Below are 26,058 nucleotides of genomic sequence, written 5' to 3'. Positions count from 1 at the left end.
ACCTTTACCCATATAAATAAAATACTTATAAATTTACTCATTAGTTTTTAATAATTTTTATAAACTCTTTTATTATCAACTCTTAGTTAATTTCCTAGGGATGAAGGAAGTCACACATAACTCTGAATCACTTAGAAACAATAGTCAAGGTGACCAACCATGGCACATAATTCCTAATTTATACTAGCTAAGCCTTCCACCACATTATTTCTTTACCTAAATGATCTCAAATGTTGTCACTGGCTTAAATCTCTAAATCTTCATACAGCCTTGAGAACTTTTCAAATTTTAGAGATCTTCTCTCCCTTTTCTTTCTAATTAACCTCTCTTTCTAGTTAATCCCTCTTGCTGTTACATGCCAGGAAACTGAGATTTCCCTCCAATGTAAATTATATTTCCTTAAGGCATTGTAGCTGTACTATCTGTGATTCACTGCAAATTCCCACTTTGGAAAGAGAAATGGTGGTAGGGTAGAAATGAACAAGTGTTTTCTCACAGACTCAGTATTCTCTGCAGATATGGATTACCTACTATGACAAAGGAGTAGATTACAGCCACCTCCGACAAGGTAACCACAAACAAATCAGTTCAACCTAAGCACTTCAAGGACAGATTCCTCTACTCTGGAGTATTGAGGTGGAAAAGTGAGTTTTCAAGACCTATGCCATCTAAATACCTAATTATGGACTCTGCTGAGGAAGGTGAGTAGTCAATTGGAGTTAACTTAAAGAGAATACTGTTACTCTATCTTTATGGATAATAGAGAGTTAACCGTAATTCCTGGCGAACTAAATTTTTAGAATCACCAAAGAGATGATCCTAATTTACAAAAGGGACACTGTATTTTTGATGTCCTACTACAATTAGTTAATATGTTTTATTTCATGTTATTTTATATGGGTGATATTTCTGTATTTCATTAACAACCATATATGTATATACATAAAAACAGAAATAAAAGTGACCTATATCATATCAATACACAGGCACAAGCAATTGCACAAACAGACTCAATTGTAAGAAAAATATACCTGTCATCCCTGTGATGATGGTCAATGGTCTGACTGTATCTGGAGCGAGGTAGAGTAAGAAAATGACTGCAAGCATGGCAGAAACAAGAATATAAATAAGACTCAAGAAAGAAGTGAAAAAAGTATAGTTTAATTTAAAAAGTGAGATTTAAAAAGATAGGCAGATAGTAAGCAAAGCAAATGGAAACTGTTATTGGAAAGCTTGCCCCTTCCTCCCAGTGTTCATTGTAATATGACAGTGCCAAAGGTTAAAATATTCTAAATATTTTAAAATAAAATGCAATAAAAATATAACATTATCAATTATTACTTAAACATCTTTAGCACCATCTAGAATATGTTATATGATAGAGATGCTTTACCATTTTTTTAGGAGGAAAGATGAGATGAGAAAAATAAAATAAGCAGAAAGTTTAAGAAGGAAATAATAAATGAAGTAATTTCAAATACTTACAAACGTTGGGAAATTTATAAGGTAACTATTTCTCTTTTAATTATTGATAATTAAAAATAACTACAAAGGGCTTTAACAATTCCATTTAATTAAGAGCAAACTGATCCAGATTACTTTTATTATTAATTGTATTTATTAAATTTATTGGATGCCATTCATTTTTCCATTCACTATGTTTATTACGTATTATGTATTACATGCTATTGGCTTTGCTACCTTTCTTGCCTCATAACTACCATAAGCAATTCAAGCAGCACACTGATCTTTTACCTATCTCTTCTTTCCAAAGCACTAATTTAAAATTTCCTACTTTCTTAGAACCTTTAATACTAAAACAATTGATCTTAGGAGTTTATCATTGTATTTCCATAAACAATGGAAATGAACCTTGAACTCTCTCAACTTCCACAATTCTATCTCTAAAGTAAACATGCATTTAAATCTTCACTTGTCCTTGTCTTCTGCACCTAAAGAGATACCTCTACTTGTAATCCTGCTTCCCATATGACCTTGCTTCATTTATTATTCTCTTCTGCCTTCCCTTCCTCAACTGCACTTAACCCTAAAAATAAAACCCCTGCTAACCTTTCCTTCCGTTCAAGCCACTGCATCTCACTCATTTTCTTTTCAATATAGAACATCGTAAAATACATACCTACAATTCTTGCCACCTCTGCCAGATTTTGCTTTCATGCTTTAAGCTTACTGTAATTTGACTTCTGCTTCTACCACACTCTCGAAGCTACCTTATGAATGTGAAATCCCCCCAAAATTCTTTCTTCTCTTCTTAATCCTCATCATAGTCCATTTACCTTTGGTATTAGACATTGATTTTCAAACCTCTATTTTTTAATACTCTCTCCTTTTTTGGTTTCTAAAACCTCTTTGGCTATTAAACATAGTATTTATTTAACAATGAACTATATGCCAAGTACACCATTAAAAGCTTTGCCTACATTATCTCATTTACTTCTCATAACAACTCTTTGAGGTAGGTTCTACTATTCCCACTTTTGCACAGACAGATAAACTGAGGCTGTGAGTGCTTGTTCAGAGCTATATAGTAAGTGGCAGGACTGGGTTTCAAAGTCAGGGGTTTCTTAATTCAAAACTCAGGCTCTTAACACATTTGTACATATAGCCTGGTCTCTCACCTATATGACTGGTTCTTCATGCATTTAATGTACTGGATTTCCTTTCTCTGTAGAGAGGCAGTGGTTTTCCAAGATTCATTTCCTGATCTTATATTCCAACACATTCTTTCTAAGTAATGCAATTTTTTTTATGGTGTAAACAGTAACTCTGCTTTATTACTGATTATTCTTTGGGTGGCACAACACTTTTCTATCTGCTTCTCGGCTCTCCACATAATGCTTGAGTGACAGATAGACACTTCAGGAAAACACATGTTCATTGTGAGACAGGAACAATACCCTTTGCCTATTTGGACATTGGTGCCAATTTGTGAAATGAGGAGGTTCAAGCAGTGGTTTTCAAACTTTTTTTTTTTTTTTTTAGCAGATCACTTTTTTCCAAACAAAATTTGATATAGAATCAATATACAGTAATCAAATAATATCAGAATGATGCTGGCTAAAGAGAGTAAGAAGCCTAGATCCTTATCCATTTAGCCTCATTTTTACCTGTCATAGTAGTCTCTCAGGTACCGCTACAAAACATAGGACTCCATCATCTCTGAAGTCCCTTCTAATTTCTAACATAATTCTTTAATCTCCCTTTGGAACTTAATATAATACTTCAGCTATTCCTCTTTTTGTAATCTCTTGCAATTTGAACTTCAACTAAGGATTAAAATATTTATTTAATAAGCCAAGTTTTACAGTCTCAGAATTTAACTCCTCCATTTCCTCATTTTTCACATTCAATTGATTTACAAACCTTGCTTGTTCTGATGCCTGAATAACTCAGATTTCTCTCCTTTACCTTTTGTCTTGCCACCACCTTAAATCAGGTTTACTATGCCTATTGAAACAACCCTCTCTTAGGTCTTCCTACCTTCAGACCCCAGTCTTCCCTTGACTCAATCCAATCTTCATCCTGTCTACAGAAGTTTATTTGCATATTATGCTTTCTGATCATATCGGTACCTCACTGAAAATCCTTCACTGGTTCCTGATATCAAAAAACAAGTATAAATTCCCTAAAAGTTCTAAACTACTTTCAATCTTCATCTTCTACCCCTTTCCATTCCCCATACCACTACCTCTTATCTAGGTACAACAGACTACCTAAGATTCTCTAAATTATCATGTGTTTTCCTGACTCAAGACTTTGTTCATGTTCATCATTCTGTCAAGAATGCCCACCATTCTCCATGTCCACTGCTTCACTTTTCACAGTCTTATTCAACTTTTGAAGTCCAGCTTCTCTGTAATGCCTTTTCCAGTTCACCTGATCAAGTAATTTTCTCTCCAATCTGTTCCAATATTATTATCCTTCTGCCACACAGTCTTCAACATTTTAAAATTAGTTGATATATGATAATTTGTCCAGCTAGACCAGGATAATGTCTGTTTTAAATCTTTGTGCACAATGGCTGACCCACTCAAGTATATTTTGGATTGCACTTAAAAGTAAAATCCAAATTATACTGTTCTCATGATGAACCTTCTCTCAAAAAACAGCAGTGGTTCATATGTGGTTCATACAATTATAGAAACATTCTAGACATAGATTCTAAGGCTCATGATAAAAAATTACTATTCAAAGTATTAAACTAGATTACTAACCCAATTTCTGGAAGATTATGAGCCTATGTAAGAAAATATTTAAAAAAGTATTCATAGCTTTATGAAGAAGAGAAATAATACCCAACAGTTGTGATGTTGGGCTTTACTGCTTTAAAAGGAATAGGTTTTCTCCAAAATTACTTAAGAATAACAGAAAATATGTAAACCTCAAAGCTTGTTAAAATTTATAAATTTATAAAATATATATATATAATCATCCAATTTCTAATAGTTTCCTTGAAGAGTCTTATAATTAACTTTGTCCCTATAAAGCCAAAGCAGCCATTAAGCAAGAATCACCTTTATCAAGCATCAGTTTATTTTATTCTTCTTTTCTGTCTCTAGTCATGTTAGTTCTTAACCTTATCTGGTCATGACCGTCTTTGAGGTTCTGTTGAAAACTATAAAAACTCATGCATGAACATACAAAATTTACCCTTGTGTTTTAGTAAGCCCTCTAAAATCTACCTAAGGTCCATAGCCATACTCAAAGTCCTTTGCTGCATCCACTTGGTACAACCTTAAAACATATTACACTTCTCCACTGAACCATGTTTACTTTTTTTCCAAAATTAATGGACATTATAAAATTTGAGCAATAAGTATGCATAGTGCCTTAAATATGCATAATGACTTAAACAAATAAAGTAAGTTATATTAAAACTGCAGTTAGTCCAATCTGAGCAGTAAATCACTGTAAAAGAAAAAAACAGAAAAACAATACATTTACTAACTTTTAAAAAGCAAAAACAAAATAAAGAAGTCATAGATTCTAAGGCTCATGATAAAAAATTACTATTTCGAGTATTAAACTAGATTACTAATCCAATTTCTAGACACTTGGATTCTTAAGCAATAGAATCTTTAAAGACAACACAAGGCCGGGCGCGGTGGCTCACGCCTGTAACCCCAGCACTTTAGGAGGCCAAGGCGGGTGAATTACGAGGTCAGGAGATCGAGACCATTCTGGCTAACATGGTGAAACCCCGTCTCCACTAAAGAATACAAAAAATTAGGCGGGCGTAGTGGCGAGCGCCTATAGTCCCAGCTACTTGGGAGGCTGAGACAGGAGAACGGCATGAACCCAGGAGGCGGAGGTTGCAGTGAGCCGAGATTGCGCCGCTGCACTCCAGCCTGGGGGACAGAGCAAGACTCCATCTCAAAAAAAAAAAAAACTACACAAAATTCTATTTATAATGAATTGTTCTTCTACTATATTAAATTAGCCGAATGTCCCCTTTAGGAATCACTTTAGTCCATACAAAAAAGAACTGCAAAAATGGGCGATAAAATATTCCATTCTTAAATAAAACTATAGTTTCCAACAACCCTTACTTAATGCAAAAACTTTTTAAATTTTCATTTATTTATTTATTTATTTATTTAGAGATAGGGTCGTGCTCTGTCACCCTGGCTGCAGTACAGTGGTGCGATCTCAGCTCTCTGCAGCCTTGACTTCCCTGGGCTAATGTAATCCTCTCACCTCAGAGTAGCTGAGATAAAAAAAAAGGTGCACACCACCACATCTGGGATAATTTTACTTTATTTTGTTATTTATTTTTTTGTGTGTGTGGAGATAGGGTCTCACTATATGGCCTAGACTGGTTGAGAACTCCTGGGCTCAAGTGATGTGCCTGCCTCAACCTCCCCAAATTCTGGCATTACAGGAATAAGCCACTGTGCTTGGCATGTGTCTTTAATATTGTTAATGTTTTCCTTATGTTGTAGTCCTTACATTCTACTCAGTATGATTTAACTATCTTAAAATGTTTCTGAAACACAGCAAATAAAATAAGTAAAATAAAATGTTATATTATTTTTGTAAAGTGAATTTTCTTTTTTCATTTACTTTATAATTTTAAACTATTAGAGATATGTTTCCTTCATAGTTGACAACTGAAAGGAAAAAAGAGACTATTCTTTTTGGTCAAATAGTTATGAGTGTGTGTTATACTTTCTGGTAGGTGACTTCTTGACAAGGAATACAGAAATAGCATGAGTGTGTAAGGTATGCCAGTGGTCCATATAATGGGGCATTTTGCTTTTTAGAATATATATTTATTAATTGAATGTATAGGAGAAAAAAGTTTGTAAAGTAATTTATCTTTTGCCAGTATTAATTGTATTCTTATGATACTAAAAGTATACTCTATGGAAATAAATGCCCCTAATGTATTTTGGCCTCCAGGATAGACATAAAAATGCATACTATGGAGTACTTCTGACATGTTACAGAAATACTAATACTCTATACTTATTCTAATAGTAAACTAACTCAAGTAAACAAAAAGCTCTTAATTTTTTTTTTTTTTTTTTTTTTTTTTTTTTTTTTGAGACAGAGTCTTACTCTGTCACCCAGGTGCGATCTCGCCTCACTGCAACCTCTGCCACTCGGGTTCAAGTGATTCTCCTGCTTCAGCCTCCTGAGTAGCTGGGATTACAGGCACCTGCCACCACGCTCGGCTAATTTTTGTACTGATTTCTAATACTAAGGCCACATAGTCTGCCTCAGGAAAAATTATGTTCCTAGTTGTAGCAGTTACCAGGACCTATCGGAAAAACAATGGTATAAAAAGCGGGGGAATGGAGGTAGAAGATGAAAGATATGCTTAATAATTCCTTGTTTTAGCTGAGTCCTTGCATCCAGGTTTCTAAATTACTTGTAAAGCATCTATTTACTTTGCAAAGCAGAATAGGATTTTGACTAATGATACTACAGTGAGATATGCAGAGAAACAAAGACCTAATAAAAATTTTATGTATAAATTATTTTTATATTACCTATAGAAAGGATATAAATACTATATCTTCTCCTTACACCACCCAAGTTTAACCAAGTACTATTAATGAATGTCAAATAGCATCGTTTCTCATTCAATATAGTCCATCCTTGCTCTTGGTCTTGCCTGAATAAACGTGCCCATTTTTCAAGGTCCAATTCATGCCCTACATTCATTATATACAAAACTTAAAAAAACAAAAACAAAAACAAAAACAAAAACAAACTACATGGGCCGAGTGTGGTGGCTCATGCCTGTAATCCCAACACTTTGGGAGACTGAGGCGGGTGGATCACCTGAGGTCAGGAGTTCGAGACCAGGTTGGCCAACATGGCAAAACCCCGTATCTACTAAAAATACAAAAAAAACACCAAAAAACAATAATAATAATAAATTAGCTGGGCATGGTGGCACAGCTACTTGGGAGGCTGAGTCAGGAGAATCGCTTGAACCTGGGAGGCAGATGTTGCAGTGAGCCAAGATAACTCCATTGCACTCCAGCTTGGGTGACCGAGTGAGACACTGTCTCAAAAAACAAATAAACAAAACAACAACAACACTACATGAACTGGCTGATTTCTCTCTCTTTTTTCTTGATTACTAAGCACATTAAATGTAAATTATTTGCAAGTGAATATAGCCTTTTAAAATGCAGGAATTTTCAGTACTTACTATACAATTGGAGGCAGTGTCATTTAATCTACACAACTCAATAAAGTTGATACGAGTCATTTAATCTACACAACTCAGTAAAGTTGATACTGATATTCTAATTTTACAGAAAAGAAAATCAAGTGTCAGAGAGGTTAATTTTCCCAAAGACACAGGTAGCAAGAGGTTAAATCCTGCATTCAAAATCAAGGCCATTTGGTTTCAAATCCTATGAAAAAGATTCAATAAAATAATATTACATTCAACAAAATACATTCTAGTCCAGTGCATCAATTCTTACTGACAAGAAAGGTTATTTATTGTACCTCTCAAAAGACCTAAATTACTATTATTATCTCAAAGGAAATTCTCTTAGGCTTTTAAATCAACATTATTATTGATTAAAATGCTATTCATGAAAATTCACTGTAAGAGTTCTAGAGTATTCTTATTTTCTAAAATCATAATGCACCCATATGCATTTTATTACCAAAACTCTTAGAATATTAAGATAAAACAGAAATTAAGAACTTGTTGCTTAATAATGTGATAGAATATATATATAATATTGAACTTTTTAATTCCTATTAATAAATGATTACACAGATAATCAAATAATATTAGAAATGGTTTTATATTCCTATTTAAATAAAATTCTATTTTACTTATTTGAAAAAAGGATTTAAGGCAGTTCACAATTAAGATAAATTTTGATCTGGCATCAACAGTGGTCTAAAAGAAAAATAAAAACCACATGGATCAATTTTCTCGAAAACTTCAGAAAACAATTATATGAACATTTTTGCTAAACTAAAAGATTTATAAATTTTTTAAATAAAAAAATGACGTTTCAGTTGTAGACATAAATTGGGATAAATATAAAAATGCACATTGTAGGATCTCTGACATGATAATTACCTAATATGACCATATTAACTAATACCAAGGATTAATCATCTAGGCTTTAATAGGAAGTTGTGTTGCCATTAAACCTAGGGTCATTTGCCTTTAAATATTTATAAAGTATTATGCATTTTACATGATAGCAATCATTTTTATTTATAAGTATAATTCCAGATGTTAATTTTATCTTTTTCTGCAAGATTTAGACAGTATTTGCTTGTCTTAAAGAAAATAAAGTCCATTTTTTCATTAAAATAAAACTTCACATAAAATTGAAGAAAGTTTAAATTCATTTCAGAATTTTCTCTCTCATCATTTCCATTAACAAACCTTCAAGGAACAAGAAGTTTATGACTTGGTATATAAATAATTTCCAGAAACAATCAAGCTCATTAAAATGCTACTAGGCAACTAAAATACCTCTTCATTCATCCTAATATGACTGCTTTCAACTCCTAATCATGCCAACATAGTTACTCTTCTTTCTATTACAGTATTGTACTTGAAAAGCATCAACTTCTATAGGTAGCATGTCTGTAATTACCCCTAAAGACATAGATTACTAAGAAAAAGTTAAGCAAATTAAAACAAAATAAAATACATTAACTTTCATTTATCACTAAAAGCAATATTAATTTAATAACTTCTTATATATAATTTCTTCTTAGATCTCAGGCACAAAAACCAATACTTGTTAGACACTATTGAAGACTATGATATCCCCTCTTTACTTTTGGAGAAGTATACTAAATCACAGTGAAATTATAAGCATAAATTAAGTATAATCTTAATTTAGACAAAAAAATTAAGTGTATAAATGTAAACAGTAATTTCTCGTATCAGCTTATTTAAAAGCCCCCAAATGTTCTTCCTAAAATCAGTTTAGGATGCATACAAAGGAACTTCTGAATTCCTTCATTATTTTATCATATCCTTTGAAGAGTTGGGGAAATATAATGGCACTTACTTCACGTATAACCAAAGCATGAATTAGAGTTTATCAATTTGCTTAACTTAAAAATCTTAATAGTAGTTAATGTAAGCATTATAACATACCATGTTACTTCCAAGTTTGTCACATTTAATGGAGCAAATTCAGAGAGCTCTTCCAAATACAGCAATCAATCTTTAAGATGCTTAAAAGGTTTACTGAAAGCCATGAGGAAAAACCTCTTCATGAATCATAAAATGTTTCCTAAACAAATCAGACTCTGTCTCAATACTTCTATATGTGAAAAGTCACACCAATTTCTCTGATGAATGTAAAAGACTTTAAAATATTTGTCTCATGAAAGTATTTATATATAATAATTGGTTATGACAAAAATAATGAAACATCTTGGCTTCACTATAATTAACATTATAATCACTTATACAGATTCACTAACTTAACTGGTTTGATTAAATAAAAAACCAAAATGGCAAGAGAAAGATAATTTTGTTTTTTTCTTACCAGAGAAAAGGTTGTGTTTATTTATTTTTAACAATGTGGCAGTCATAAGAAATAATGTAAGCGTTGTAACAGAAAAACATTGTTTTAGAAACTAAGATAAAGGAATATGTGAAAACATTTTATGGTAACCCCTTCCTGAAAGCAGTGATTATATTACTAATAAGGTCTAATAGTATTTAATCATATTTACCTGTCTCTATCTGGAGAATAATGGTCATCCATGACACGATGTCTATCCATTCGGCTAATTGTATTATAATGTCCAGTAGTAGTGCGTGTCCCTCGATGCCCCTGTTCCACATTCCGACTAAAACAACAAGATCTATTAAGTATCTTAGTAAACCATTTGAAACACTAAGAAATGAGGTTTATTTTAAAGCACAGTAGAAAAAGACAAAGTCACTATAAGGTGAAGTCCAAATTTTGTTTTCACTAATTGCATCTCGGTTAAAGGTATAAGTTTCAGTGGAAGGTTGACAGTTAAATAAGATTACTGCTATAACAGATGCAGCATAAGGAGCTCAAATTAAACTAATAACAGTGGGGATATGATAAGGACTATCAAAGTTATTAAAGGATGACTACCAGGTCTCTAGTACTGATATTCAATAATATGCTCAAGAGGATGAGTAGATTTGTATGGAGAAAATATGTTCAGTGTTAGACACATTTGTATACATGACCTATAGGACTGCAGATAGGGATGCCTCATAGGTGGTTGGACATGAGTTCAGAGCTTAGGGGAACAAGTCAAAATTTGCACACTTTGTGCCATCTCCCTTGATACCACTCTAGTCCAAACTACCATAATTGTGAATATGCCATAAAAATAGCTACCTAGGCTGGGTGTGGTGGCTCATGCCTGTAATCCCAGCATTTTGGGAGGCTGAGGTGGGCAGATCACCTGAGGTCGGGAGTTCAAAACCAGTCTGACCAACATGGAGAAATCCCGTCTCTACTAAAAAATAAAAAATGAGCAAGGCGTAGTGGTGCATGCCTGTAATCCCAGCTACTCGGGTGGCTGAGGCAGAAGAATCACTTGAACTCGGGAGGCAGAGGTTGCGGTGAGTGGAGATCCCACCATTGCACTTTAGCCTGGGCAACAAGAGCAAATCTCTGTCTCAAAAAAAAGGGGGAAAAAAAGCTACCTAAGTAATCTCTTGCTTCAACTCTTACCTCATCCCTGATGACATGCAACAGCCCTTTAAAACACAATTAAGACATGGCATGTCATGTTGTAGGATGAAAGACAGGAGTCCAGTTTTTAATTTATTCCACTGGTGAGCTAATTTTCCTATCCTGTCGGACCCATCCTTTCCATATTAATTTAGTGCCACTTTATCATCATATGTCAAGTTCACATATAAATATCACTGTAAATGCATACATATTATTCTTTTACTATCGATTCCCTTCGATATGTCTATTTTGCTGCTGTTATTCAAGTTCCATCCTAGTTTTAATTATTCTTGCCTGCTGGCAAATTTTTCTCTTCTTTTTTCAAAATGGATTTATTGGTATTTTATTTGCACATAAAATTTTGATTGTTATGGCATTAGATTTATAAAATAATTTATGGAAAATTGATATCTTTATTATAGGAAGTAATTCTACCCATGCATAGGGTGTATCTCTCATTGATTGCTTACCCAAAGTTTTACATCTTACTTAAAAAGATCCTGTGAATTCTTAGTACATGAATTGTTAGATACTTCGGGTTACTTTTGAGAATAGCACTTACATTTTATTACATTTTCCAACTAGTAATTGCTCATTTTATAAGTTGATCTATAGACAGCTATTTGGCAGAACTCCTATATTAGTTTTAATATTTTGATTATATTGGGTTTCCTGTGTAGATAATCCTATCATTAACAAATAATGATGATTTTTCACCTCTTCTCTTCCAATCCTGAAATCTCTTATTTCCTTTTCTTAGCACTTTTCAGGACCTGAAGCACTATTTCAAACAGTGACAATATTAATGAACATCCATCTCTTATTTCTGCTATTAATGTAAATTCCTCTAAAGTTTTTCCATTATAATGCTTGCTTTATTAAGCCTTTATGAAGTGTAGGTGGTTTTCTTCTAGTTTACTATCTTATATGAATAGAAGTTGAACAATAAAATTGTTTTTCTGCCTCTGGTAAGATTTATTTCCCCATTAGTCCATTAATAAGATGAATTACCATAACAATTTTTCTGGTGTCTCACTGCCATGATTTAAACTCATGGTTAGATTTACTTAAAGTAAGATTTTTTTACATATGTTTGTAACTAAAATGGGCTTCTTAAGCTAGGCACAGAGGCACATAGTCCCAGCATCTGAGCCTAGAGGACTGCTTGAGCCCAGGAGTTCAAGTCTAGCCTGGGCAACATAGTGAGACTCTGTCCTTGAAAAAAAAATGAAAATGGAATACATATATATTTTATTATACTTTAAGAATTAGAACTAAGGTTATGTTAGTTCCAGAAAAAGAATTAGGCAACTTCCCTTCTTTATCTGTTTCTAGAGCCACTTGTATGGAACAGATATTAGTTCTCAAACACTTGGTTAAAACTTACCCATAATAACTTTTTAGTCTGGAATTCTCTTTACGGATGGATAGGGGGAAGACAGTAGTTTGTCTTTGGGTACTGTTTCAACCTATTTGCTGGTTGTTATTTTTTATTATTATTTAATTGGTTTTTTTTTGAGACTGAGTTTCACTCTTCTTCCCCAGGTTGGAGTACAATGGCAGAATCTCAGCTCTCTGCAACCTCCACCTCCCAGGTGCAAGCAATTCTCCTGTATCAGCCTCCCAGGTAGCTGGGATTACAGGCACCTGTCACCACGCCTGGCTAATTGCTTTGTATTTTTAGTAGAGATGGGGTTTCACCATGTTGGCCAGACTGGTCATGAACATTTGTTGTTATTTTATTTAACTTTCATTTCTTCTTGTGTCAATTTTAATATATCTATTTCAGAAATTTAACCATTTTGCCTAGATTAACAAATTTAATAACATAATTTCATAATGATTAAAGTCTTTTTCTTATCTGTAGTTGTTTCCCTTTTTCAATGTTTTATTTATTTATACCGCTCATTTTTCATGTACAGTCCTTTTATTGTATTGATGTCACCAATCTTTTCAAATAACTAACTTTTGGGTTAACAAACATTCTTATCTTCACTTCTTTTTCTTACTGTCTGTGCCTCATTTTGTCTCAGTTTCACTGATTTTTCCCTAATCTTTATTAATTCCCTCCTTCATATTTCTTCAGGACTTTCTCCATTGTTCTGTACTGTTTCCTAAATTCAGTGTTTATTTAGTTCTCTATTTTCATTAAAATTTTTTTGTCAAGTAAACATTGCACATATTTATGGTATACATGATGTTTTGATATGATAAGTAAACACTGCACATATTTATGGTATACATGATGTTTTCATATGACCAGTAAACATTACACATATTTATGGTATACGTGATGTTTTCATATGACAAGTAAACATTGCACATATTTATGGTATACATGATGTTTTTATATAACAAGTAAACATTGCACATATTTATGGTATACATGATGTTTTGATATGACAAACATCGCACATATTTATGGTATACATGATGTTTTGATATGACAAGTAAACATTGCACATATTTATGGTATACATGATGTTTTGATATGTGTATACATTGCCGAATGGCTAAATCAAACTATTTAACATTTGCACTACCTCAAATATTTATTCTTTTGTGTGAGAACACTTTACTCTCTCAGAAATTTTCAAATATATATTAACTATAGTTGTCATTATATACAATAGATCTCTTGAACTTATTCCTCTTGTCTAAGTGAAATTTTGAGTCTTTTGACCTATATCTCCCCAATCCTCTCACCCCACCAGGCTCTTTTCTCTGTTTCAGAGACTGCAACTTTTTAGATTCTACATATAAATTAGATCATCTGGTATTTGTTTTCTATACCTGGCTTATTTCACCTAACATAATGGCCTCTAGGTTCAACTATGTTGTCAGAAATGACAGAATTTTCTTCTTTTTAAAAGTTGAATAGTATTCCATTGTGTATATTAACATTTTTATTACCTGTATATCTGTTGATGACAGTTTCATTCTGTATCAATTCTGTTGTGGATAATGTTGCAATGATCATGGGAGTGCAGATATCTTTTTTAATATTAATTTTTTAACTTTGTGAGTACATAATAGGTGTATGTATTTATGGAGTATAGGAGATATATTGATAAGGGCACAAAATACCTAATAATTCCAACATAGAAAATGGGAAATCCATCCCTTCAAGCATTTATATTTTGTGTTACACAGAATCCAATTATACTCTTCTTTTTTTCTTTTTTCTTTTTTTTTTTTTTTGAGACAGAGTCTTGCTTTGTTGCCCAGGCTGGAGTGCAGTGGTGCAATCCTGGCTCACTACAACCTCCACCTCCCAGATTCAAGTGATTTTCCTGCCTCAGCCTTCCAAGTAGGTGGGACTATAGGCGTGCACCACCACGCTCGGCTAATTTTTGTATTTTTAGTAGAGATGGGGTTTCACCATATTGGCCAGGCTGGTCTCGAACTCCTGACCTCATGAACCATCTGCCTTGGCCTTCCAAAGTGCTGGGATTACAGGTGTAAGCCACCATGCCTGGCCCCAATTATACTCTTTTAGTTATTTTTAAATGTACAATTGAATTATTTTGACTATAGTTGCCTTGTTGTGCTATCGAATACTAGGTTCTATTTATTATTTCCAATCTTTGTACCCATTAACCATCGCCACATCCCCTTCACCCCCGCTACCCATCCTAGCCTCTGGTAATCATCCTACTAGTCTCTATCTCCATATGTTAAATTGTTTTGATTTTTATATCCCACAAATAAGTGACAACATGCAATGTTTGTGTTTCTGTGCCTGGCTTATTTCACTTGACATAACGAACTCCAGTTCCATCCATGTTGTTACAAATGACAGGATCTCATTTCTTTCTGGCTGAATAGTACTCCATCTTGTACAAATACATTTTCTGTATCCATTAATCTGCTGATGGACATGTAGGTTGCTCCCAGATCTTGGCTATTGTGAACAGTACTTCAACAAACATAACAGTGCAAATATCTCTTTGATATACTGATTTCCCTTCTTTTGGGTATATACCAAGGAGTGGGATAGTGGATCATATAGTAGCTCTATTTTTAGTTTTTTGAGGAACCTCCAAACCGTTCTCCATAGTGGTTGTACTAATTTACATTCCAACCAATAGTGTACAAGGGTTCCCTTTTCTTCACATACTCGCCAGCATTTGTTATTGTTTTAGGATATAAGCCATTTTGACTGGGGTGAGATAACATGTCATTGTAGTTTTGATCTGCATTTCTCTGATGATCAGTGATGTTGAGAATCTTCTGATATGCCTGGTTGCTACTTGTATGTCTTCTTTTGAGAAATCTCTATTAAAATCTTTTGCCCACTTTTTAACTGGCTTATTGAAATTTTTTTCCTATAGAGTTGTTTGAGTTCCTAATACTTTCTGGCTATGAATCCCTTTTCAGATGGATAGCTTCTTTGCAAATATTTCCTCCCATTCTGTAGGTTGTGTCTTCATTTTGTTATTTCCTTTGCTGTACAGAAGCTTTTTAACTTGATACGATCCCTTTTGTCTACTTTTTTTTTTTGAGACAGTGTCTCACTCGTCGCCCAGGCTGGAATGCAGTGGCATGATCTCTGCTCACTGCAAGCTCTGCCTCCCAGGTTCATGCCATTCTCCTGCCTCAGCCTCCCAAGTAGCTGGGACTACAGGCGCCCGCCACCACGCCCGGCTAATTTCTTTTTTTTTTAAGTAGAGACGGGGTTTCACCATGTCAGCCATGATGGTCTCGATCTCCTGACCTCGTGATCCGCCTGCCTCGGCCTCCCAAAATGCTACGATTACAGGTGTGAGCCACTGTACCCTTTTGTCTACTTTTGCTTTGTTTGCCTGTGTGTGGGGTATTACTCTAGAAATTGTTGCCAAGATGAATGTCCCAGAGAGTTTCTTGAATGTTTTCTTGTAGTAGTTTCATAGTTTGAGGTATTAGATTTAGGTCTTTAATCCATTTTAATTTGATTTTTGTATATGGCAAGAGATAGGGGTCAAGTTTCATTATTATTCATATAGATATCCAGTTTTCCCAGCATCATTTATTGAAGAGACTTTCTTTCTCTAATGTATGCTCTTGGCACGTTTGTCAAAAATGAGTTCACTGTAGGTGTATGGATTTGCTTCTGGGTTCTCTATTGTGTTCCACTGGTCTATATGTCTGTTTTTATGGCAGTATCATGCTTTTTCAGTTACTATAGCTCTGTAGCATAATTTGAAGAAAGGTAATGTGATTCCTTCAGTTTTGTTCTTTTTGCTCAGAATAGTTTTGGCTATTCTGGGTCTTCTGCGGTTCCACATGAATTTTAGAATTATTTCTCCAATTTCTGTGAAGAATGCCATTGGTATTCTGATAAGGATTGCACTGAATCTGTAGATTGCTTTGGGTAGTATAGAAAGTTTAACATCATTGATTATACTAATCCATGAATGTGGAATATCTTTCTATTTTTGTGTGTGTCATCTTCAATTTCCTGCACCAATGTTTTAGTTTTCATTGTAGAGATCTTTCATTTCTTTCGTTAAGTCAATTTCTAGGTATTTAATTTTATTTGTGATTGTTATAAATGGAATTACTTTCTTGATTTCTTTTTCAGATTGTTCACTGTTGCCATATAGAAATGCTACTGATTTATGTTGATCTTGTATCCTGAAACTTTACTGAATTTATCAGTTCGAATAGTTTTTGGTGGAGTCTTTAGGTTTTTCCAAATATAAGATCATGTCATCTGCAAGCAGGAATAACCTGACTTCTAACTTTCCAATTTAGATGCCCTTTATTTATTTCTCTTGTCTGATTGCACTAGCTAGGACTTCCAGTATTATGTTGAATAAGAGTGGTATTCATTCATATGCACGGCATCCTTGTTGTGTTCCAGATCTTGGAGCAAAGGCTTTCAGTTTGTCCGCATTCAGTATGATACTAGCTGTGAGTCTGTTGTATATGGCTTTTATCATGTTGAGGTATGTTCTTTGTATCCCCAGTTTTTTGAGGGTTTTTATCTTGAAGGGATATTGAATTTTATCAAAAGCTTTTTCAGCATCAATTAAAATAATCATATGGTTTTAGTACTTCATTCTGATGATATATCACATTAATTGGCTTGTATATGTTGAATCATCCTTGCATCCCAGGGATAAATTTTACTTGGTCATGATGAACGACCTTTTTAATGTATTGTTGAATTTGGTTTCCTAGTTTTTGGTTTTGTTTTGTTTTGTTTTTCCAGGATTTCTGCATCAATATTCATTAGAGATATTGGCCTATAGTTTTTTTTTTTTTAATGCATCTTGTCTGCTTTTGGTATCAAAGTAATAATGGCCTTGTAGAATGAGTTTGGAAGTATTCCCTCCTTCTTTATTTTTTGAAATAGTTTGAGTAGATTTGGTATTGGTTCTTCTTTAAATGTTTGTTAGAATTTAGCACTGAAGCCATTGGGTTCAGGTTTTTCTTTACTGGGAGACTGTTCATTATGGCTTTGATCTTGTTATTTGTTATTGATCTGTTTAGCTATTGGATTTCTTCGTGGCTCAATCTAGTAAGTGTCTAGGAGTTTATGCATTTCCTCTATATTTTCCAATTTATTGGCATATAGTTGCTCACAGCAGCCACTAATTATCCTTTGAATTTCTGTGGTATCAGTTGTAATGTGTTCTCTTCATCTCTGATTTTGTTTATTTGGGTCTTCTCTCTTTTTTCCTCTGTTAGTCTGGCTAAAGGTTATCAATTTTGTTTATCTTTCAAAAAAAACCTGTTTCATTGATCTTTTGTATTGTTTTCTATCCATCTTAAAGTCAATAACTCTTAGATTTGCTCTTTTGAGTCCATTTTCTAGATCTTGTAGGTGTGCTTCACTGTTTTTTATTTGTTTTTCTTTTGTTTGCTCTTTGCATTTTCAAATGGCCTCTTGAAGGTCACTAATTCTTTCCTCTGCTTGATCTATTCTGCTCTTAAGTGACATTGATGCATTCTTCAGTATTTCAATTGCATTTTTCAACACCAGAATATCTTTTGATGATTTTTAAATATTTCAATCTCTTTGTTAAATTTAGAATTCCTTCTCTATGTTATATAGAATTTCATTGAGTTTCCTCAAAACAGCAATTTTGAATTTTCTATCTGAAAGGTCATATCTGTTTCTCAAGTATTGGTCCCTGGTGCCTTATTTAGTTTCTTTGGTGAAGTCATATTTTCCCGGATGATCCTGATGCTTATAGATGGTCTTTGGTGTCTTGGCATTGAAGAGTTAGGTATCTATTGCAGTCTTGGCTTGTTATGCCCATCCTTCTTGGGAAGGTTTTCCAGGTATTCAAAGGGACTTGGGCCGCAAGCCCAATAATTCTGTTTTTTGCAGACTCATAGAGGTACCACTTTGGTGGTCTTTGATAAGATCCAGAATAATTCTCTGGATCACCAGAGACTCTTATTCCTTTCCCTTATTTTCTCCCAGACAAATGGAGTCTCTTTCTCTCTCTCTGCTGAGCTGCCTGGAAGTGGGGTTGTGGTGATGCAAACACCTCTGTGGTTACCACCACTGGTTCTGCACAGGGTCAGACCTGAAGCCAGAACAGCATTGGGGCTTGCCCAAGGCCCACTGTAACCACTACTTAGCTACTATTGGCTATGTTTACTCAAGGTCCTCGGGCTCTACAATCACCAGATGGCAAAGCCATCCAGGTTTGGGTCCTTCTCTTCAAGGTGGTAAGTTCCCCTAGGCCCTGAGCAGATCCACAGGTACTATCTGGGAGCTATGGATTGGAGTCAAACACCTTAGAAATTTGCCTGATGTTCTATTCTACTGTGGCTAAGCTGGCTCTCAAACCACAACATAAAGTCCTTTCTGCTCTTCCCTCCCCTTTCCACAGGCAGAAGAGCCTCTCCCTGTGGGATCTACCACCACTGGCCCACAAGGGAGTTCTGTCAGGCCACTGCAATGTTCACTGAAAGCCCAAGGTTTCTTCTGTCAGTTTGTGGTGAATGCTGCCAGGCCTGTGACTCACCTCTCAGGGAAATAGGCTCCCCTCTGGCCCAGGGCAGGTACAGAAATGCTAAGCTTATACTAACTTTGTACTCAGGGACTCCATGAGCCTGTTGCTCTAACCCATTGTGGCTGAGCTGACATCTAAGGTGCAAGACAAAGTCACGTTAGTTTTCCCTCTGTTTTTCTCAAACAGAAGCAGTCTTTCATCATAGCCACCACAGGTGGGAATGTGCTGAGTCACCCGTGAAGCCTGCACATCTCAGAGCCCAATGCCCACAGCATAGTTTCTGGGTATCACTGCTGGTTATTCAGTGCCCAGGGGGCCTTTATTCAGCAGGTGATTAATCCTGCAGGACTGGGTCCTTCCCTTCAAGGCAGCAATTTCCTTTTGGCCTGTGTTTGTCTAGAAATATGCCAGAGCTAGGGCCTGGAATGGGGGCTTCATGACTCTGCCTAGTTCCCTCTCCTACTGTGGCTGAGCTGGTATCCAAGATGCAAGACAAAGCCCTCTTTACTCTTTCCTCTCCTCCCCTTAAACAGAAGGAAGGAGACACTTTAATTGCTGTGAGTTGCACTGCCTGGGGTTGGAGGAGGAGTGGTACAAGCACTCCTTTAGCCATGCCATCTGGTATCTCCTTAGGTCATGTGCCACCCTAGTCCTCTGGCTCTGAGCCCAGCCCAGCACTAGGTGCTGCCCAGGAGTTGTAGTCTTTGTGTCCTTTCCAGTTTACCTAGGTCTCCAGAGCACTTTGTCCCACTGTGGCATGGCTTGCTAAGAAACTTAAGTTCTGACTGATGGAATGATGGAATGGGTGATTCCTCTCTGGCTAAATCTGGTCCAAATGCTTCCTCCATATCCAGGCACTGGCCGAGCCCAGCACAGCTTTGCTCTCTGCTATGACATAGCAACACTGAGTTCAATGTAAAGTTCCCCAGTCACTGCGCTCTTCCTCTCCCAAATGCACAGACTCTCCATGTTGAACAACTTTTGGTGGGGGATAGGAGACGGATGGCATTGGTGATTCAAGACTGTCTCTCCAACCCTCCTCAATGTCACTTCCAATCATATGAAGTTAAAACCAGGTACTGTGTTTGCTCACCTGATTTTTGGGTCTTGTGATAGTGCTTTTCAGTGTACAGATAGCTGGTAAAATTTGGTATTCCTGTGAAGATATGAATGATGTAGGTTTTCCACCATCTTGCTTTGTCCCTTCACAGGTATCTTTTTGACATACTGATTTCATATCCTTTGATACTTGGTAGTGGAACTACTGAATCATATGGTAGTTCCATTTTAATTTTTGGCGGGTATCTCCATACTGTTTTCATTAAATAATGACTGTATTAGTTTACATTGCAATCAATAGTGTACCAGGGTTCCCTTTTCTCCACGTCCTTGCCATCTCATATTATTTTTTGCCTTTTGATAAGAGCCATTCTAACAGTTGTGAGGTAATATCCTATTTCATCATTTTGAAGCATTCCTATTTTTTGATAAATATCCTTTAAGATAAAAATTTCCTAAATACTGCTTGTGTCCCACAAATGCTTGCATCATTTTCATTTGTCATTCAATCCTAATATTTCCTAATATCTCAATTATTTCACTTATAATCAAAAGTTATTTCACAGTATTTTAGCTAAGTTCTAGGAATTTAAAAACTATCTTTGCAAAATTGCTTTATAAGTTTATTGAATAATATTCAGAGAAAATGATTTATCTGGGATTTATTGAGGTTTACTTTTTTTTTTTTTTGAGACGGAGTCTCACTGTGTCTCCCAGGCTGGAGTGCAGTGGCGCGATCTCGGCTCACTGCAAGCTCCGCCCCCCGGGTTCACGCCATTCTCCCGCCTCAGCCTCCCAAGTAGCTGGGACTACAGGCGCCCACTACCGCGCCCGGCTAGTTTTTTGTATTTTTAGTAGAGACGGGGTTTCACCATGTTAGCCAGGATAGTCTCGATCTCCTGACCTTGTGATCCACCCGCCTCGGCCTCCCAAAGTGCTGGGATTACAGGCTTGAGCCACCGCGCCCGGCTGAGGTTTACTTTTTAACGAGTTTCTGTTACCAGTTATTTTTGTAAAGTTATGTTGTGTTAAAAATAATTTATATTCTTTGCTTTAATGGTATGTAATTTTATATTGAGATACACAAAAAGATACATATACAAAATATAGCATAGTTGAGTCACATAATAAATTTGACATTATTCAAACCTTCTAAGTCATTGCTAATTTTTTTGGGGGGGGCCTGATTATTGATTTCCGTTAGGGATATGTTAAAACTTCCAACTAAAATTGTTTATTTCTTTCTTTCTATAACCCTGCCAGTTGTTGCTTCTTATATTTAGAAGCTCTTTATATGTTAAGGAACAAATTTGTCCATGATCATTATACCCAGGTATTTTTATTAGTTTTTATAATGCCTCAGGGCAAATTTGAAAAAGTACTGCTTCTTTACAGAAATGGCCTTATGAGCATACAATTGAGCAAAATTCTAGCTACAGTTTGGCCCTTTCTTGGCTTTTGGTCCAGTCTTTGTGCAAAGTACAGACTGTCTAATTCAAAGTGGTAGTAATGGTTATATATTTTGAATTCAGTAATTTTTCCTAGAACATATATTTCTTTGTCCTTTATGACACTTTTGATATTGCATTCATTTTTTTCTTCTGATTGAAATTGGGATCTTATTTTCATTTTAGTTGATATATAGTTATATTTTTTCATGCCTTTGTTTTCATATTCTCTGTGTTCTTTTGGAATGATAAGGTTACTTGTATTTTAAAAATGTTACTTCTCTCTATAATTTATCAATGATGCCTTTTTTTAAGCTAACATTTTTGCCCTAGATTGTCTAGTTACACACTTCTGTTTCATAATGGAATAAACACTTTGTTTGAACTCCTGTTATGATGGGTTTTCTATCATATGAAACATAATCTGATCTAAAACAGTAGATATCTAAAAAGATAGATATTCCTATCTTCTATTGGACTGCTCAACTGTTCTTTACCTGATAAAAATAAAGTGTGATATAATATGAAACACATTTGGTCTTTGTCTTGAGTTCCTAAAACCATTAGAATTTCTTACGTGATAGAGTGTCTTTTGTTACTGATCCCCTCTGATAACTTCTGAGTTTATGCTAATGATTACTAAGGGTGGGTCCCCTGGATATCCTCTTGATGGGACCAGTCTACAGAGAGACCAAGTGATTACAGGGCTGGAACTTTCAGCCCCACCTACTGACCTACAGAAAGAGGGTTGAGGGCTGGAGATTAAACTCTATAGAAACTTTTGAACAAGATTTGATGAGCTTCCATGTTGCCCAAATCTCATCCTACGCATTTCTTCATCTGCATTTTAACAAATGTCTTTTATAATAAACTGGCAAACATAATTAAAGTGTTTAACTGAGTTCTGTGAGCTGTCCAAGCAAATTATCAAATTAAGGAGAGGGGCTATGGAAACTCCAATTTACAACTGGATAGGTCACAATCTGGGACTTGCAATTGGCATTTGAAGTAGGGGACAGTCTTGTGGGACTGAGCCTTTAACGCTTTAACATGTGAAATCTGATACAATTTCCAGATTATAGTGTCAGAATTGAACTGAATTATAGGATACTTAGGTGCTATCTGCTGGCAAGTTGCTTGGTGTGGGAAAAAATCCCCACAAATCTGGTCACAAATGTGTTCTATGTTGAGTAGAGTGTACAAAGAACAAAAACATTGTTGTTTTTCCTCGTACACAGGCATTCTTTTATTTTCCTAGAGGAGGGTAGGGTTCAGTTTATTAAAGTTACAAATTTAAAACTAGTTCTCAAACTTTAAATTTCAGATTACACATGTTATTATATTGATAAGTGTACCACAGTTAAGTACTTTTAAAAAAGTGTTTAATAGTTTTGGTCCCATTTATAAACTTTGTTAATTCAACATCTTCAAACATTTTAAACCATGTTTGTCAACTTAATATATCAGATATTCTTTTTAATTTCTGCAATTGTCTAAGTTACATAAATCTTATTTTAGTGGCTTATATCCTTCAAACATAATAAATCTAAAGCTCTCTTAGACATTCCAATATTCTGTGTAAAATTAAGACTCAATTAAAATTCTTAGTCAAATGCTCAATTATTTATTTAAAATAGGATGTATAAGTGTGTCATTCTAACTGGTCAAAATTTCTTAAACATTCCAAGTATGTACAATGTAAATTATGCACATATGTCTTGTTAGCTTCACCTATTATTTCCATGATTCTTATTCCATTAAGCTTGTCTGTACTTAACCGGGTTAATCAGAGATTTCTAGTAAGCTTAAGACTGCTAGCTGCAGATTTTCTGAGCCATTCGTCCCACTGCACATGCTTTTAAAAATTACTATTCTCACCTGTAAACCCAGCACTTTGGGAGGCCAAAGCAGGCAGATCACCAGGTCAGGAGATCAAGACCATCCTGGCCAACATGGTGAAACCCCATCTCTATTAAAATACAAAAAATTAGCCGGGCATGGTGGTGTGGGCCTGTAATCCCAGCTACTCGGGAGGCTGAGGAAGGGGACTCGCTTGAACCCAGGAGGCAGAGGCTGCAGTGAGCCAAGGTCGCAACACTGCACTCCAGCCTGGCGACAGAGCAAGACTCTGTCTCAAAAAAAAAAAAAAAAAAAAGAAAGAAAAAAATTATTATTCTGATATTTGTTACTAATTTTAAACATCAGTCAAATTTTCATTTTTTCCTATATATTAAATTACCAATTATCTATATCATTCATGAGTATAATTAGTTGGTTCTACCTAGATATACTCATATCAATATGTGATTGAAAACTGGTTCTTCTGAGTTATTTTGAACTCTTAAAATAAAACAACATATAGGTAGTCTAAAATTACAAAATAAGTCATATTTCATTTTACTCTCGTTATGCAGGTTATTGTATAGCATCTTGTTTTTCCTTGAATAGCATTTTGTTTTTCCTTAAATAAATAAAACCATCTTGTTTTTCCTTAAATTCTTTTTCCACAAGAATCTCTTATCTTTAGAGATTATTAATGATATGTGATAAATAGGTCTATAATGCCATTGTGATGGTTCATATTAGGTGTCAACTTGAATGGAATGCAACATGCCTAGGCTGGTAAAGTATCGTTTCTAGGTGTGTCTGTAAGGATGTTGCCAGAGGAGACTGACATTTGAATATGTGGACTGGGAGAGGGAGACCCACCCAATCCACCATCCAGTCAGCTGCCAATGCAGCTAGAACAAAGCAGGTGAAGAAGGTGGGATAACCTTGCTTGCTAAGTTTTCTGGCTTCTTTCTTTTTCCTGTGCTGGTTAACTCCTTTCACTCCTCCTGCCCTTGGATACCCAACTCCAGGTTCTTTGGCCTTTGGACTCTGGAACTTGCACCGGTGGCTTGCTGGTGGCTCTCAGGCCTTTGACCACAGACTGAAGGCTGCACTGTCGGCTTCCCTGGTTTTAAGGCTTTCAAAATGGACTCACACTCAGACTGAGCCACTACTGGTTTCTCCCTTCCCCAGCTTGCAGAAGTCCTATGGTGGGACTTTGTCTTATAATCACATGAGCCAATTCTCCCTAATAACTCCCTTTCATATATACATATATCCTATTAGTTTTGTCCCTCTGAGTAATACAGCCACCCTACAAATAAAATGAGTAGTCTATCTTACCTTTGTGGAGAAGGGACACTGGGTGACCATGATCTAGTCCTTCCTATAACATCTACTCGATGAGGAGACCCTGATGGTGAACAATGGTTTGATGACATTACTTGTTCTGGCACTGACAATGTTGAGCTTTGAAGATCTCGACCATCATGTCGATAATCTAAAGGTATAAAATTAATAAATATTATAGTTATATATATACACTAAGTCCTTTGTGTCTTTTGTACTTTACTCAAAAACAAAATGTTGGTGAAGTTGAAAGACTTCTAATATATTAAATATAAAGTATGAAGAATAAACCATAATATTATGACAAAACATTTTATGAATACATAAATTAAATTAAAAAGGAATGACAGATATCCAAATATTTAGATAGTTACTATATCTAAGGCATTGTGCTGGGTAAAGCTTTTATATAAACTTAGAGTAAAATTTTATATACAGTTAACTATCTCCAATAAAAGATTCAAATTTATTCTAAAAATATTTTCATCTCTTCAATGACCTAGAAAAGCTTCAAATAATTCTTAACAATTATTATTTAAAATTATTAAGCTCATAAAAAACTCCTAAACATTAAGATCATTTCTTTAAGTGATAAAAGTTTTAGAAAACACCCTGAATACCATTTGTAGTACATGTGTAAATGGTTTTTGCTTTTTTTTTTTTTTAATGAGACGGAGGTCTCACTATGTTGCTTAGGCTAGCCTCAAATGACCCTTCCACCTCAGCCTCCCAAGTAGCTGGAACTACAGGCCCATGCCACTGCACCTGGCTACCATTTTTCTTACAGTATATGACAGGGCTGATATACAGTAGAAGTCTGAGAATAAAAATATGACAAATCAGAGGAAAGTAACAGCCCAATGATCTGACACATTTACACAAAGAATATTAGAAGAGATACTATCTAAAAGAGTACTAGAAAGCAATTGGTATGTGGACAGATGGAAGGAAAGTAGAAGGACTTCTAAGTTGGTAGAAAAACAACAGTTCAATGTGGGGCAGCAGTATGGAAATGAGCAGGAAAAGTAAGTTTGACTCAAGTTGTAGATATCTAAAACATCATGAGGTTGGTAATGGAAAGAGCCTGAACATTTCTGAGCAGGAAGTAATATTATCACCACCACCACCATTACCTTCATCATACTCTTTGTGGCTATTATTAATTGACGTTTTACTATGTGCTAGGAACTCTGCTATGCACTTTAAAAAAGTGTT

The 26,058-nt window shown here is 35.1% G+C and overlaps 1 protein-coding gene across 34 annotated transcripts in view; it reads right to left on the bottom strand.

The window, feature by feature from the left end:
- RIMS2 (regulating synaptic membrane exocytosis 2) overlaps positions 1 to 26,058 on the bottom strand; it is a 728,068-nt gene that overhangs the window by 256,603 nt on the left and 445,407 nt on the right. For 22 of the 34 annotated variants that reach the window (XM_025395354.1, XM_025395351.1, XM_025395349.1 and 19 more), the window contains 2 exons: positions 24,838 to 24,994; positions 10,213 to 10,329 (listed from right to left, as the gene is read on the bottom strand). In XM_025395354.1, coding sequence (XP_025251139.1) covers positions 10,213 to 10,329; positions 24,838 to 24,994 — 274 coding nt within the window. Of the gene's footprint in view, positions 1 to 1,031; positions 1,098 to 10,212; positions 10,330 to 24,837; positions 24,995 to 26,058 lie in introns of all 34 variants that reach the window. The other 12 variants (XM_025395352.1, XM_025395350.1, XM_025395360.1 and 9 more) reach the window with 1 other exon arrangement.

This window comes from Theropithecus gelada, chromosome 8, assembly GCF_003255815.1.
Source record: "Theropithecus gelada isolate Dixy chromosome 8, Tgel_1.0, whole genome shotgun sequence".
Taxonomy (NCBI): domain Eukaryota; kingdom Metazoa; phylum Chordata; class Mammalia; order Primates; family Cercopithecidae; genus Theropithecus; species Theropithecus gelada.
Note: the sequence above shows the minus strand (reverse complement) of the source record. Positions and strands in the feature narration are given on the sequence as shown.